At 47.8% G+C, this 17600-nt stretch overlaps 1 protein-coding gene across 4 annotated transcripts in view; it reads right to left on the bottom strand.

Moving 5' to 3' along the window:
• LOC146785506 (uncharacterized) overlaps positions 1 to 17600 on the bottom strand; it is a 691519-nt gene that overhangs the window by 21706 nt on the left and 652213 nt on the right. For all 4 annotated transcript variants that reach the window (XM_085634607.1, XM_085634608.1, XM_085634610.1 and 1 more), the window contains one exon: positions 12663 to 12906. In XM_085634607.1, coding sequence (XP_085490733.1) covers positions 12663 to 12906 — 244 coding nt within the window. The remainder of the gene's footprint in view (positions 1 to 12662; positions 12907 to 17600) is intronic.

Below are 17600 nucleotides of genomic sequence, written 5' to 3'. Positions count from 1 at the left end.
CCCCTACGTTAGCAACTCGCCGGACCTGCTTCGCGGGTTCCGCAGCGCGCAACACTGCCGCAAGAGTTGCCAGTGGGGGCTGCTTTCTAACAGGGGCTACTGCATCTTCAACAGGGCTGCGAGCAGGACTCCATTGCCCAGGAGTCCCAGTGACCCCAACCAGTTCCACCTGGGCTGCTCTCCCTGGTCGCCACGCCCCCACCGCCTTCAGAAGTAAAAGAGGACAGCGAACTTCCCATCAGTGGGCCTCTAACTGGATTTTGTCTTACCTGGACTGCTGCAGGATTGTTTCCTCGTATTTTTCCCGTCCCCTACGTTAGCAACTAGCCGGACCCGCTTCGCGGGTCCCGCAGCGCGCAACACTACCGCAGGAGTTGCCAGTGGGGGCTGCTTTCTAACAGAGGCTACTGCATCTTCAACAGGGCTGCGAGCAGGACTCCATTGCCCAGGAGTCCCAGTGACCCCAACCAGTTCCACCTGGGCTGCTCTCCCTGGTCGCCACGCCCCCACCGCCTTCAGAAGTAAAAGAGGACAGCGAACTTCCCATCAGTGGGCCACTAACTGGATTTTGTCTTACCTGGACTGCTGCAGGATTGTTTCCTCGTATTTGTCCCGTCCCCTACGTTAGCAACTCGCCGGACCCGCTTCACGGGTCCCGTAGCGTGCAACACTACCGCAGGAGTTGCCAGTGGGGGCTGCTTTCTAACAGGGGCTACTGCATCTTCAACAGGGCTGCGAGCAGGACTCCATTGCCCAGGAGTCCCCGTGACCCCAACCAGTTCCACCTGGGCTGCTCTCCCTGGTCGCCACACCCCCACCGCCTTCAGAAGTAAAAGAGGACAGCGAACTTCCCATCAGTGGGCCACTAACTGGATTTTGTCTTACCTGGACTGCTGCAGGATTGTTTCCTCGTATTTGTCCCGTCCCCTACGTTAGCAACTCGCCGGACCCGCTTCGTGGGTCCCGCAGCGCGCAACACTACCGCAGGAGTTGCCAGTGGGGGCTGCTTTCTAACAGGGGCTACTGCATCTTCAACAGGGCTGCGAGCAGGACTCCATTGCCCAGGAGTCCCAGTGACCACAACCAGTTCCACCTGGGCTGCTCTCCCTGGTCGCCACGCCCCCACCGGCCATTATTTCCACTATTTTAGGAACACAGTTGACCGCTGCGCGGGAGCGCGCGGGTGCGCCCGGGGCTAAGCCCGGGCAAAGGGCGGGCCGTTTGAGGCCGTTCGAGGACCGGAGAGACCGGACCGGGCCATCTCTCCATTAACAATTTGTCCCGGAACTCTTAGCAAAGTTGCATGCTCTGGTCCACTGTTGTTAATACACCTGTGTGCTTTTAAAATACATACTCGCACAGATCAGTTTTTTAATAAGTTGCTAAATACCTGCTTTGATTTAATTGGTACTATGGTGCTAACTAGAGGAAATAATATTAAACCCAAAGTACCGGGGGGCGGGGGCAAGCTTTTAGGACCCATGGACGATTTCATTACTAAGGCTAATACATTCATTGACCAAACCATCAGTCTGATGGATGATAGGGTATCCTTGGATCTAGCACTTGCCAAAAAAAGATCTTCCATGGGTAAACTAGCTGACGTAAGATCTCCCGTAAATCATGTCCGAGGATCGCTTTGTGAGGGTAGGCGTAGTCTACCAAACAATGTGGACTTGTCGGTCTCTCAGCTTTCAGATTCTCAGATAAGCTCCGACTTAGAAAGGTCGCCAGAGCTGCTACCCCTAATGACCCCAGATGAAATAAGGAAAGCAAGGGGGAGGAGGGAGGGCGCTACAAAGAAAAGGTCAAAGAACAGAAAGAAGAATGTGAAAAATTCCATCCCTAATGAGACTAGTAACAAGAATAGTAGTAAAGAGAACACACTTTCTGGAGACGAACAGGCTGTAGACTCTGCGCCTATAAATCAATCACTACCTGACACCACAGACCCCATTTGTTTGGAATCTCCCTCTCAATTAATCGGTATAAAGGAAATAACCAATAGCGATAATTCGCAGCTGTTAAAAAATATAGCAGATCTACTGAAATCTCTTCTTGCCCCAGTGGAAGTTAGACTATCACAGATAGAAAACCACTTAACTAGGTGTATAAATCTCATACAATCGAAGCAAGTGTTGGGGGATCATAAAACAGGGAGTAAGAAACAGCCCTTTTCGAAGCCTGGAGCTCCTCAAATGAACGTACCTATATCCTTAGATCTATCAACTAAACCAACATTCCCCGTTACATCAAATATTAAAAGGGTAGTAAAACCTTCCACGAGCGTTGCCACAACCCTATCTCAGGGTAATGCTCCGGTAGAAACAACGTTGGCGCCCTTAACTTTGGATCCTACAAAATCTGCCCCCAAAACCCAGGTTTCTAAAACACCTTTTTTAAAAACCTCGGCCCCAGCATCCATCAGTGGGGGCCCTGGGGGTCCTTCAGAAGCGAGATTTACCGTTGATATGCCACTGGAAGCATGTCCTTTCGTAGTAGTAATGACTGGCGTCCCGGAACTGGTGGAACATAAAGCAGAACCTACATGGTCATTGATAAATAAAGTTCGCCACTGGCTAAACACCTACCGTCCTATTCCACCAACCCGGTTATGTAGGATTTCGATGGCACGTAGGATTCCCTGGGTGGGAAATGGCAGAAAACTAATAGCGGGAGATTGTATCATGATTACATTAGATGACCCTCGAGTGGTAGACCATATTTGTTCTTGGGATCACTCGAATTTAAACGGAGGTATAAGCACGAAGCGACTCTCCTTTTTCTACCCTTCCCGACATCGTAACACTCCTTTTAATGATTACGTGAGCCCTTGGGATGAAATAGTTTCTCACCATAGTCAATACGGCAACTCTAGTCAAACAGAGGGCCCTCGTCCCCACGATTATGATTATTCTTGGTATACAGTGGGGACACGTAATCAGGGAAGAGGTTGGGAAGAACGGGGCTCGAATACGCAGAGGAGGGCTTACAGAGAGTTACCTTGTAGAGATCCATGGTTTAGTATCCCGACAACGAATAGGTTTAATGGCCTCGAAATGGTCGATTGACCATCAATGGAGACTGAACCTATTAACCTTAAGACTCCATCTTCAGTGCCCAAAGTAGAAAACATTTCTCTAGTAGATGAATCTTTGGTGTTAAATAAAGAATCACAATCCTTATCTATTTTATCATGGAACGTTGCGGGTCTTCGTCCTAGAATTGAAGATGGGACTGCTTTGAATCTCTTGGAGCTGGGTAAAATTATCTGTCTCCAGGAGACGTGGTCCACCATGGAGCTCCACCTTTTGGGCTATAAAACGTATTTTGTCCCAGCCCTGAGCAGTGGTGTAGGTAGACCCAAGGGAGGGCTGGCTACGTACATTGCTAAAACCTTGAACCACTTGAAAGTATCTATGGTGGATTCCGATTCGAATTTTCAACTACTTATTCTTTCTTTTAAAAAGAAAGAATCGATTCTCGTCCTTAATCTTTATAACAACTTAGAGGAGGATCAATTTTTGACCCTTCTCGTTAAGATCCAGGCGAAACTAACTCAACATTTTCAAAATAAGGCAAGAAAAGGGGTGGTTCATCTTTTTTGGGGAGGAGATTTTGATTTGCATCCATGCCCACACAATGGAAAAAATCGGTGTGGGATAGTCGATGAAAATGAAATCCCCCTCATGCATTTTTCCCACTCTAAGGCTGGAATTGCTATGAATAACGTGCTAACCGCACTAGAACTTTCAATAGCAAATGAGCCAATATCAGGCTCATATCTTCTTCAACCGACTTATGTGGGACGGGGATGCACAACAACAGTTGATTTCATCCTCCTGTCGCTGGGATTGACGTCTAGACCAAGCTCTTTTGAGATCCTGACTAATACCTTAAGTGATCATTCTGCTTTGAGGTTGGATCTCCATCTTACTAATTCCCAACCCCGAATTGTCACTATAACTAAAACTCTTGCCCAGAATAAATTGGACTTAGACAAGCATAATGGTTATACCCTAAAGTGGGAAAAGATCAATCCTGTTGAGATTACAGACAAAGTGGTAAAAGAGGCATACTCAAATATAATCAAATGCCTTGACCTTTCAGAAACAGATGATGAAGTCCTAAAAAACGTTTCCCAGATACTAGAGAAAACTAAGGGTCTCCTTGTAGTAAAACAGAAGAATTCGAATCCAACTACTAGAGGGTGGTTCAACCATAGTTGTACAGCGGCCTTAACTAAATTAAAAGTAGCCCTAAACAAACCAGACAGAGATTCGGACCAGATTCAGCTTCTGAGACAGCATTACGTACGGGCACGTAAACAAAGAATACTAGAATTAAAGCAGAAACTATGGGATGATCTGCACACTAGTGCTCTCTCTAAAAATAGTGAGGCCTTTTGGCGAACAGTTAAATCCCCCTATCTACTAGACAACAATAGTCCTAAGATAGAAGTGGCCATAGAGGAAGACACTTGGGTGTCCCACTTTGCCAACATTTTAAAAAAAACAGCAATTCCAGTGGGAACAGATATTATTCATCCAATAGTTGAATATCCAATATCCTTGCAGTTTGACATCACTGAGGTACTAGTAGCACTGGAAACAAGCAAAAACAGTAAAGCCCCAGGCCCAGATGGGGTCCCAGTGGATCTTTTTAAATTTAATTTGGACCTCTGGGCCCCCATTCTTACAAGAGTGTGCACCGCAGCTGCAAAAGTGGGTCTGATTAAATCTTGGACCAAATCTATAATGGTCCCAATTTTTAAAAAGGGGGATCGTCAAGACCCTAAATGTTACCGTCCCATCTCGCTACTGGATTCTCTGGGCAAAGTCGTTGGCAGGGTTGTCCTGGAGCGACTACGGCAGTGGGCAGAGATGGGAGGTATCATTTCTGATCTCCAATTTGGATTCCGGGAGGGCTTTGGAACAGTGGAGCAGGCCCTTAACCTCAGCTTAATAGTGGGGAAATACTTTCAAGCTAAGAAGGACACGGTCTACATGGTATATGTAGACCTGTCCGCTGCTTTTGATTGCGTGTCACACGCTAAACTTTGGATGGTTCTGAGACAAATGGGTGTGGAGCTCCCTCTCTTGGATTTTCTAAGAGAGCTTTACTCCAAAGCTTCGGCGAGGGTACGCTTTGGCGTGAAGGGGGAGTTGACAGCGTCCTTTGGAGTGGAGCGTGGAGTCAGGCAAGGGTGTGTCCTAGCCCCCTTTCTTTTCTCTCTGTACACTAACGGTCTGGAAGAAGAGATGTTGAGGGGGGGCCTGGATCTCCCACGGGTAAAACACCGCCCGATTCCCGCTCTGCTTTACGCAGATGACGCTGTCATTTTGGCGCGTACCCCACGCGAACTACAGTCCTCCATGAATAAGTACGTGGATTTCATGGGTGGCCTGGACCTTCATGTGAACGTGAAAAAAACGTTCGTTATGGTAGTAGGTAATGGGAAAAAACGAGCTAAGGACATCTATCTCAAAGATCAAAAACTTGAGATAACTGCTCAGTACCCGTATTTGGGCATTATGATCGACGAAAGGTTGAACTGGCGGCCTGCTGTAGAAGCCAGGTGTCATCTTTTTAAAAGAGCCATAGTGGCCCTGATGGGCTTCTCGCAGAGACTGGGGAGCAGGGCACCGGTGGAGCTTTTAAAAATTTATCGTGCAAAGTGCCAGGCTATCGCGCTGTATGTGGCAGGCGTCTGGGGACACGTAGATGTTAGCGCCCTTCAGGTGGCAGAAAATACTTTCCTCAGATTCCTTCTAGCAACACAAAGACATACATCAACATATGCATCCCACTTAGAATTAGGAATTCCGTATATAAAGGACCTAATAATGATCCAACCATTATTGCTTTGGCGCCGCGTTTGGATCTCCGATAAAAACGCACTGACACAGGCAATCGTGGCGGATGCAATGGCCCTTGATCATTCAAAAAAGATAACCTGGCTCTGGTTTATTAGAAACTTTCTTAAAGATCTTGGTTTGGAGAAATATTATCTTGAACCTAAAGATATTATTGATCTACCAAAGAGACAGCTGAAACATCTGGCTCTGAGCCATCTAGAGTCCTTGAGACTGACCTCTGATTCAACAAAACCCTCGGTCACTCATGCCAACAGTATCCAGACTACCTTTTCCATTCACCCTTATTTAACTCTTCAAATCAGTACTTATGATAGAATGCTACTAACAAGATTCAGACTAGACTTCTTTTATAGATTAGTAGCTTTCCCCGAGAAAAATAAGTGGGACTTAGCTCTTACTGTTTGTCCTTGCAATGAGGAATCAACACAGTCCAATCTACATACTATCTTGTTCTGTAAATTCCATCATCCACATCGAAAAATATGGCTACTACCACTATTAAGGCGATGGGGTCTTAGACAATGTCGTCTTGCAATGTTACGCCTCCAAATGCTGGAATCCGAATTGGTTTGTTTTAACGTTCTTAATTTCTTAAAAACGATTATGAAGCATAGGAAAAACTTGTAAAACCTATACTGATTTTAGAATGAAATAACTTGAGTCTATGATTTTAATATATTAATTCTGTTTGTTTTGAAATTTTAGTTTATAAGATGTTTTCTTTTCCTTCTGAAATTGTAATGTCAATTGTTGCTTTTATGGTTTTCCTATGTGCAAAGCCGAATAAAGAAATTATTATTATTATAAATGTGGCAAATGAACTCACCTTTATTGACAACATAAACTGGAAGAGTGGAGGGGAGCTACATAATGAGAGCACTCGAATGGAGTAAAAATTAATTATAGCATTCTAAAACTGATAAACTAAACTTAAAATATTTAAATAAATTCAAGTACCCATCAAATGGAGAAAACAGGGGATCTGACATGATAGGGCCATGTGTAAGAAAAGAGAAACTTTGGGGGAAAACAAGATACATTATAATTCCGGAATTAGGTCTTGAAAAAAAGGCCGTTCTCAGAGCTCTAGCCTTTTCTGAACAGAGGGCCTCATTTACTAGGCCCTAGCAGCACTTTTACACTGCCAGAGCGTTACTTTTTTGATGCTCTGGTAGTGCAATTCGCCACAGAATATTTGCTAGGCCACACAAAGCCACTTTGCATGGCTTGTCGTGGCCTTGTAAATATGTGCCCCTTTCACGCAAAACACTGCGTGAAATGGGAGTTCCCAGAATCCAAGATTTACGAGGAATTGTAAACCTGGCAATGCATTAGATTCTAATGCCACCCCTGGGGTGGCGTTAGGGAGGCGCAACAAGGAGAAATATCCTTATTTCTCCTCGTTTTTTTCCTCTTTCTATGTGTGCTGTATTCTGCATTCCATGTGTCCCTTCCTGCACAATATCAATCATCCCCGCAATGCAGGCACCCTTACAATATAGCGCAAGTGTGCTTGCGTTTGCGGTAGGCTGCTTTTTTATTGTCTGCGTAAAAGTGAGGCAAAATCTAGCCAATAAGTTCTGCAACATAGACTGTTGCCTATCTACTGCCATTTTTTCCTACTTTCATTTCTTTAACCTGTTGCTTGAGAACCTGTCTCAATAATTGGGAATAGAACAATTGTAGGGAACATGAGGGAGTAAGGATAGCAGAGTAGGGTCATGTTGCTTTTATGGAAGCTCCATTACACTTAAGATCTCCTCTATTGCGCACAGCTTCCCACGAACCCACAACCATTTGGCACAATAATTACACACTTACTGGCTTCAGCATCGGAGATCTGATGAATGTGTACAGCCGTGCAGGTCACACAATTTAGCACGTGCGAAACTGCATAATTTTCTTAACATGTAACTTTCACAAAAATTCTGTCACGTGAAGTATGATTGGGCAGTCGTATGCTTGAAAATTGTATGAAATGTATTCCCTCACATACAAAGTCATGCAAGATTCCTACTTAAAGTATGTTCCCTAGCTTCAAATTTTTCAAGATGAAAGTTGCTGGCGCAGTGCATGTGGCTGCGGCACACATCCTGCTTTTTAACAGTTTCCACAAGACATTTTCTTCTTGAACCACTTTCCTGTGAGTTAAAACTACTCAAAATGTGTCAGATTAAGAAAAAAAAGAATCATGTGAAACATGCAAAGTCCGTTATGTGGGATTTTTCGTGATATTGTGTTTTTGAGAAACAAAACAACTAGGCGAACTGAGAGCATGCTCATGCATTGTGCATGTACAATGACAGACCAGAATGCAGATGGCTTTGTGAAGGACTACCTTTGTAATAACTTGATATCTTTTGGCTGAGGTGACCAACAATAGCTTGCAAAGCAATTTATTTGCAGGATGGCTTCCTCATTAACGAAGGTAATGATAATTAGACATGTGCAGAGTTTGTGGAGTTCTGCTTTGCTTGAGTTAGGTTGCGCCATTTGCGCTGACTTTTAGCGGCAGGTGTTTGTCACATACTGGAAAATCAGTGCAAACATCCCCTTGTGCTGCGCAAGAGGGCGCTGTTTCTTTCTGCTGCTCGTGTAGTTGTTCTACTCGAGTGGCATCTTCCTCAACTCGAAGGGATGGTTTCTCAACACGACTGGTCGTGACAATCTGTGACCAAACGCCAGGGCTGGACTGGCCGTATCGGGCACCGGGCAATCCCCCGGTAGGCTGGATGGGGTGGGGGTGGGTTTTCCGACAGGGGGCCGGTTTTGTAGCTGGGGCCGATTTTCGGTCCCACCGTGAGCGACGTGAGTCACACTTCACACTGTCTGTCTGACACGCGCCTGGGTCCCAGATCTGACAGTGTTAAGGGACTGACAGATTCTGCCAGAATCACAGTTTTACCACTTAACTGCAATGTGAGGTCCTGGGCAAAAACGTGTTTACTTGCACACCAGTTTCCTCCTCCGCCGCTTTTGCGCGCCTCTCTTAGGGTGCGGCTGATGTCATGCCGCATGCGCATTGGTCCTAGCGCAATTAAAAGTGCACGTGACTGCCTGCCATGCAGCATCACGAGTGACGTCTGAGACAGAGAGGGCAGCCATAATTTAATTGTTTCTAGGCTTGGCGTAGCCTCCCTTGTCTAACACCAGCGCCAACAGCAGGCAAGTTTTTTCCGGCACCAATTAATGATTCATGGTGATGGTGGCACTGTGGCACAGTTGGCATTGGGCGGGCGTCGCGCCTCGCGCATTGGGGTGGATTCAATTTATTTGAATGCTGACTGTGTTGTGACCTGGTGACTTGTGAGCAGGGCGGAGGCAGTGCGGAGCGAGGTGGCCTCACTTGCCTGAGTTGTGCGCTCAGCTCAGCCTCTCACAGGAGCGTCGCAGGTGCAGGCAATAAATCAAAATTTGTAATTATGATGATGATGCCACCTCATATCCGAGTTTTGCACTGATCTAGTAAGATCTAAAGTACCCTTGCATGTTGTATGATAAAACTGGAACGAAAGAACAACTAAGAGCAGTGGTGACCCCATAATAATTTTTGTTTTTTGTCATTGGCGCACAGTTGATGTTGGTCTGTCAAAGTACTAGAAATCTAACAGCAACACCAAACAAGTATCAATAAAGACAGCACATAAAATAACTTGTCACAATTTTAACGTGATAACTTGCCTCAGACATTAAGGGGTTAACAATGTGCATGTCAGACATGTTAAAATGAGCACAGCCTTTTAATGAATTATTGTTCTTTTTAGATCAGAATAAAAAAAATAGGGCTGCTTCAAACAAGAAAAAATAACCAATTAAAGCAATCCTTTCGGCCAGGGAAAACAAAATGAGCATCTTTTATTCACTAAAATGAAGCATTCACTAAAATGCAAATTCGCAGTGGTCGCCTACAGCTGAGCACATCTTGTTCCATGACTATTTGGGTTAAGAACCCTTTACTTCATCTCCAGACTGACTCTTTTCTCTTGCAGTAAATGCCTTCCCCCTTAGTAATCACTGCATAGGGATGTCTCACGGGGCAGAAAGGCAACAGTCTCGGTACTATCAAGGCTGCATAATTATGTTTGGCAGTGTAACTTGTCATGATCAACTTCATATCGTGGTGCATGCAGCCAACTATCGTTACAGCCTGCGGCCTGCAGTCTCGCCTGTAGTGATGCCAGGGCTTCTGAGCTACTACACAGTTAGCTCTGTAACAGGACAGGGCGGAAACTACTGACTGCAGGCAGAGCTTTCTGATCGTGCGCTGCTGAAAAGGAAATTATTTTTGAGAAATTGACACGCACACTGCTGCACTGCAGCACGTATCGTCAGTACTACTTACTTCAACTTGGCTCAGGCCGTGAGCCACGGGAATTCAGGTTTGCCGCCCGCCACCTGAATCCAGTGACAAAGTCCTAGCTGCTGCTGCAATGATCCCTCGACTCCATCTCCATAGCCCCTCTAATTCGCAGTGCGCATCCGTGTCAATTGTGACTGATTTTAAAGTTAAAGCTACTGAATCTGAGCCACGCTGCGGCTGCCCTGTGCGAGCTCTGCAGGCAGTGCTGCGCCATGATTTGGGCAATACCAGCCAGCCTCCAACTAACTCCAAGTCAAGTGAGCCCTACAGGACGTCGTCACGTACCGAGCCACAAGCCTGCGCAAGCAGCGCATGCACACCACGCACACAGCACTCGCTGCCAGCCCCTCCAGTCTGCTTTAAAAGTACTAGGCAGCGAAGGCAGCAATAACTGCTTGACATCCAGGTGCTATACATATAATGCATGACAATGCATTTTAGTGCAGTGAAGCGGAGCACCATACTGAAATGCGTTAGTCTAACGCCTGAAGCGTGATACTTGGCAGGACTGATGTAAGGGTGAGAGTCTCCCTGTTGCTACTTTCTGGACAGGCATCGAGCAAGTAGACGGCTCCCTTCTGTAAATGGCTGACCTCACTGGAGGCGAGCCTAGAGAATCAAACAGCAAAAGAACAATAGCAGCAGTTGTTTTGCCCCAGGCAGAAAACCCAGTGTTCTGTCAATCGGTGCAGAAGAAAAAAGCTATTGCCTTTTGCAATATTTGTAGCCCTGTTGCACCGCAACGTGACCTCTGTGCATCGGATTCATGGCTGAAAATTGAGAAGAAAAAAAGCTATATCGATGAAGCCTGCTTGTGAGAGAGCAGGGAGGAAGACGTCTCAGAGGGAGGGAAGGAGTGCATTATGGAGGGAGTGCATAATGATTTCCACCCCTTACCCTGCATTCCCACCATCAAAATTAAAATGTGATTTGCGGCCAGCATGGCTGCCCATGCTCACGCCACTCCACTGTGCAGCGCAGGACTGGGATAAATCAACCGGGATGAATCAGCCAGGGCTGACTGTGGTCTGTGGAGAGATGTTCCCATAACAGGAATCATTTTAAAAGGCAGGAACAGACCGGGGCTGTGGATAATGTTCCCAGAACATTAATAATCATTTCCACAGACAGGAACAGGCCAGGCTGAGGTCTGGTGGTAAAGTTGTGGCTGTGGTGCACTCTGGGTGTGTTAGTTGTTGTGACAGTGGTGTCTTCGGCAGCAACAGGTGTGTGCATGCCACAGATGTGTGTTTTGCTGTGATGTGGTCTCTGCTGCATTCCTGTGCTGTGTGGTGTCCATCACTGTCTGTGCTGCGCGTCATTACTTATGTGCTTTGTATTACTATGCGCCTGCCCTGTACTGTTTTTTGTGTGACTGTTTTTTTTGCTATGTGTCATTGTGCTTTTGATCTGTGTTTCACTGTACCTGTGCTGTATGCTGCAGTATCACTGTGTGCGTGCTTTATGTCATTGTGTATGTATTGTTTGACACTGTGTCTTTGCTGTGTGTGACTTTGGTTCCGTGCTGTATGTACATCTGAATGACAGCATGTTTGACAGGTGTCTACTTGTGTCTATTTTTGGTGCTCTCTGAAAGAATGTCTATGGGTACATATGACTGGGTGGGTAACCTGGTGCTCTGTAAGGTCATCATCTACTATGTACTGTGCTTTGAAAGTTGATACAATTGAATATGTAATGAAAAATGTGCTGTAAAATTCACCATTTTGGTCTGTCGTTTTCCAAAATTTTCTTGGGGGAGAACCCCCCAAACACCCCTAGTAGCAGTCGGGCTCGCTCGCTGCGCCCGCTCGCTACGCGCCAGACGGGGCTGGTCTGGCAAAATTTGCCAGGGCTGCTTTCAGTTCCCAGTCCGGCCCTGCGGGTGCAAAATCGGCCCTGTAACAAAATCGGCCGAAAACCAGTCCTGGCAAAGAGCTCGGCGGCACCCCCAACCCCCCTGGGGGGGCCAGCTGAGCACTTTACCAGGGCCGGTTTTGGTACCCAGTCCGGCCCTGCCAACCGCGTTGACAAATGTAGCTGGGAGGTGGTCTAGAGTTGGCTTTTCTTTGCTCGCCAACTTAATGTTGGCGAGCGAGGAAAAAACTCTGCTCCATGAGTTCTTTGGAACTCCGCGTGCTCTGCAGATCGCAGAGTGTTGAAAACTCCACAAAAGGAGCGGAGTTCACCACCCAGGCACAATGATAATGTTTTAATAAGATTCCTATTCAGTAACATGCATTATTATTCCAACAGCTTGACAATCGCATCTGTACCCAAGATCACCTACCAAACAAATATAATGACCTTAGGTATCCTCTAAGTTGGTTACAGGAACATGAACATTTTACATTTTTAATGACTCTTTCTGGACACAAAGGAACCTCATTCTGGTGCTGGGATAGCAGGCATATTGTCCTTACCTGTTTCCTGATCCATCTGCACTCGCTTTCTTTCGTCTTTGAATGCCTGCAGCCAGCGTGCTTTCTGCTCTGGTTTCTTGGCGCAGAAAAGGTGAACCTCTTCTGAGCTCTTGCTCTGCAGCTTGAATGCGTTTTTAACACTGATGTTGAAATCTCGGTCCTTCCCGTCCTCCACATCTAGTACCTCCATTTCATCCATGTCGATGTTTCCTTTGTAGTACAGGACATCACGCCGCAGGAGATCCTGAAAAAATACATGGCACTGGTTATGACTTCTCAGTGTACTCTAAGACAGCTCTGCAACTATGTGGCGGTGTCTGGCTGTTTAGTGAGGCTCTGTAAAATATTTAAATTGATCAGCATTAAAAAGAATCCTATTTGTGAATCGACCCCAGACACCACCACAACACTGCAAATTATTTTAAAGTCTTCCTGGAACCTATGTTTTTTAATAAAAGGCAGTTGAAGAATGGTAAAAAGCCCTGGGTCCAGAAATACAAAGTTACAGAAATCTACAAGACACTAAACTCTCCATTTAGACAAGAAACGACATGAACACAGACCAGTGCAAGTCAGTGTCAAATTCTACCAGTGCAAATGCACCATAGTTGGAGTCCTCTCAGAATAAACATGTCACACATAAATCGTTGTCAGTGGATTCGCTCAAACGGGGCTTTAGGACGGGGGGAACCTATCTCCCCAAGACCAGGACATTTTTGGCCAGTGCAGAACTGGCTACTAGGGCCAGCTGAAGGGTAGTGCAATGACCTATTGGGGGTTTCAAAAGGCTGAATAATACTCTCTGAAGGCCAACTGTTTGTGCCTGGAGCTGAGCTCTGAGTGTAGGCCGAAGGTGTCTCGGGGTGAAAAAAGGGCCTTTGTAGGGCCTGCTGGGGGTGTCTGAGGGCAGATTAAGTGACTCCAATGTCCTTTGGGATACTAGCAACCGTTTGGGGAAACTGAACTCAGGTTGAATGTATCCAGAGGAATGCTTTAATTAATCTGAGGATGGGCTGAGGGCTCACTGAGGAATTAATGACCATCAAGTGGTGCCTGAAGGGTAGCCTTTAGGTCTTGATTGGATCGTGAAGGATAATTTAGGGCAATTGAGGGTGGGAGGATACATTGCTTTGTGGCTAGACCTGGCTACAGCCCATACCTAGAACTGGAACCCAGGCGCTGGTCTTGGTTTTTGGATCAACATCGTGTGATTCTGGGCAATTTAAATTTGTTTTTTTAACATCTTTATTTGTTTTTGTTTGCATTCAGGGTATTTCACGAATAATGTAGCAAACATTGCAATAAGGCGCTAATCGTGCACCTGTCAATGAACACTTAACAAAGGAGGCACCTGCACAGACTTTCACTCTCCACTGAAAATACAAAAGGCAATTACATGACATTTGCACATTGCAATAATGGTTATAGTAGCGTTCCTATACATGCCACCACACTACACTGATGGCAATGGAGTCACAGCTCCAGATGAGAGAGGTATATCAGAGTATCTCACTCACCCACCCCAGATCTTGTGAAATTTACCCAGACACTCCCTACTTTTATATGTGACCTATTCAGCTACCATATTCAGGTCCATTCGTATCTTCCACTCTGTCAATGTCGGGGCCTAAGACGTGTCCCCAGTGTCATGCCACATCTAGCTTAACCACCAACAGCCCTAAATTGCAAAAAAAGAAGTTGTGGCCTAGGAATATCAACATCACCTGGCACTCCCAACAAGATGTATTTGGTATCGAGAGGTACGGTTTTTACCCACCACCCAGCTCAGTTCTCTCACCACCTGTGTCTAGTATATCCACCTGGGCTGCTGCAGAAGGTATGGAAGTAGGAACCCCTTGACGCTCCACATTGAAGACAGTCCGGAGAGTTCGCTCTTCCCATCAAATGTAGCTGCCCCTATTGTAGGACACCCATGTGCAGAATTTTAGGTTGGATCAGATGCAGGTGGGATTTTATAGCCACCTCCCACAGGTGCATTAGGGCCACATCGCAGTCTACATCCTCCATATCCCCCACCTCTAGGCACCACTATTCTCTCTGTTTGGCTGACCAGGCCGCCATATGGTTGTTAAGTGCTTTGTATTTAAGAGATATGGCCTTGGAAGACAGTTCTTCCAGTGGCAGCCATCCCTCCAATAGTGCAAACTCGGGCATAGCTAGCGTTTCCTCTGCCCACCAAGCATGGTGTAACTGGACATATTTCAAAAATTGGTTGATCAGCATGGAGTCGTCATGCTGGAGACTTGCAAATGGTATCTGTTCACCACCTTCGAGGAGATCTTCCATGTTTGAGATCCCCAATAGATCTCAGGCTCCAAAACTCTTAGTTTCACGATCTCCTTCAACCACACACACCTCCAAAGTGGCATCTCATGTGTCAACTTATCCGCCCAATCTATTCGGCCGATGGCCTTTCGCCATGCCTCTATTGCCACCTGAGTGGTTGGCAGCAATTGTCGTATTCCCTTTCCATCATAGAGATTGTGGAGACAGGAGCGGCCAGAAAATTGGTTGTGTTCCAACCTATAGTTCGAGTGGTCTAGAGTTGTGAATAACCAATCATTCACCGTCACCAGGTGTGTTGCACAGTAGTAGGACCTAATGCCCGGGAGCGTGATACCTCCATTATACAGGTTACCCTGAAGGGCAGAGAGGGCTATTCTCGGGTGTATGCCGCACCACAGCCCATGCTCCTGCCTGCAGGACCCTCACCCGCTCCTGAATGTCTTACATATAATGCAATACACTGCTATCCCCACAACATAGCGGTTGCGTTTACCAGTGCTGCATCTCCAGCAGTCTTGGCAGTGTCCATCCATAATCACCCTTCCCGATCACTTCTCCGGCCCGTTCAAGGACACAGGATGGCAATGGGCTGGTGAGCCAAGTATTGTTTGCATTGGAGAGGCAACCAATGTGCCAGACAAATGGGGAAAATCCTTCAAGATCCAAGTCCAGTGTGTCTTCTACCAAATCCGATCCAGTTTCTGCCGACACTGCAGAGGTGACCGCCTCCACAAGGGCTCTGGCCTCTTCTCTCTCCTGCCTCCGGGCCTCTATGTCCAGGATTCCGTTCTGTTGCACCACCACTTGGGCTTCCAATGCTGATCTTCTCCGTCTCCTGGACTGTGTGCATCACAATGCCCCCCGTGGGCGCCCCCCTGAGACCCCACCTTCACCGCCTTGGGACCTTAATCAATGAGGCGGCCCTAACCACGGACCTCCAGCCAGCTCTACATCTCCTCCGGGGCCCTGGCAGCCCCATCAATTTCGCCAACGAGAGTAGCATGTATGTAAAGCCCATGGCTTTCAACTTTTGGTTGACCTCAGCAAATGTCTGCTGCTGGACCAGCTGGGTGTAGTTGGGGAAAATCTGAGTGACATGATTTTCAAACCTCAGGTCATGCTGTCGGATCTGCGTTTCTGTCCCTGTAGTGAAGGAGTTTCACTATCATTGTCAGGGGAGGCCCTCCCGCGTGGGGAGGCGGTGCCAAAGAGCGGTGGGCCCTTTCTGCCACAAGCACAGAGGACAGGGCAGGCTCCGAGATTTGCACTGGATGTCTCAATGGCTGTCAGTGTTTGGGCCGTGTCCCCACCTGAGGTGTCTCCCGGTCGGGCCAGTGGCCGTAAATTGGTCCATTTTGGTTTGTTGGGGTCCGTGGGTCACTCTGTCTCTACGCATGGCGGGGGGGGGGGGTGGTCGGTCCCCAGTCGTGCTGTTCAATGCCCCCACACCACACCTCAGTCTCAGGGTCTCTCAGTCTACTCCAACTGCAGGCACTCTTCCCCAGATGCAGGAGAAATGCACAGGGTGTGTGGGCCTCCAGTGCTCAGATTATCTCAAGGGTGGTGTACCTCGCGGTCATTCTGAGCAGCTGGGCCCATGCCATGCCTTCTCCCCAGTTCTCTGTCTCCAACGACCTTTGAGGCGATGACATCCCCGGTCAGGCGCCCCTACCACTCAGCGAGCACTACATGGGGGCCCCTTGACATGCAAGGAGGGGGGACCACGGGAGAATGTCACCATCCGCACTCCAAGTGCCCCCCACACTGGAGCAGTGCACCAGGTAGCAGGGAATCAAGGGAGGGGCGAGGCCACAAGGCTTTCCCATAGACTGTGGTTGAGGCATGTCATCAAGCGCCTGGCCCCGTCAGGCCACTGCAGGGGAGCCAGCGTGACTTCTTTGTAGAAGGGCTTCAACAACCCAGCGGGCGCCCCAGAGTAGGCCATGGCATGGATCACCCGGCCGCTCCTGCCGAGCTGTTCTGTGGCCTACTGTCATCAACCAGTTAGGCAACAGCCTGTGGAGTGGGCGGGTAGTGGGCAAGGAACGAGAGGTCAGCGCCCCATCCTCACCATTAACAATCTGCGAGTCTCGTCCCGTCTAGGCCACCAGTGCAACTAAAGGCAGCCGCGCAGACTCAGGCCTCACCTCTGACGTATCTCTAAGGTGCAGGTCGGCCGCACTGCCTACACGCAGCCCTAGTCCCCAGCACTGCAGGAGTGGTGACCGGATGCCACTGACATGACTCACCCACCGCTGCAGCCGACAGAAGCCCCTGCTACCTCTGACCCCCAGGTGCGGGGCTTGATCTCCCTTCTCATGGCAGGTCTGGGCCTCCCAGGCAGCACCAATGGCACTGCGCGACAGCGGCTCTGCGTCAACCTCTCCACTTAAGGGCACAGTTTCAGCAGCCCCGTCACCTGCACAGCATTTTATGCCAACAGTGTGGGGGCAGCTTCAGCCGACAGAAGCACCTTCTACCTCTATTGCCGAGGCAGGGGTTGGATCTGCTTTCTCATGGCAGGTCCGGGCCTCCCAGGCAGCACCCGCTGCACTGAGCGACAGTGGCTCTCGGTCGGCTCCTCCACTTCAGGGCACAGTGTCAGCAGTATTGTCGCCTGCACAGCTGGTT

The sequence above is a fragment of the Triturus cristatus genome, chromosome 11 (assembly GCF_964204655.1).
Source record: "Triturus cristatus chromosome 11, aTriCri1.1, whole genome shotgun sequence".
In the NCBI taxonomy this organism is placed as follows: Eukaryota; Metazoa; Chordata; class Amphibia; order Caudata; family Salamandridae; genus Triturus; species Triturus cristatus.
The sequence above is the reverse complement of the archived record's forward strand: the minus strand, read 5'-3'. Positions and strand labels throughout refer to the sequence as shown.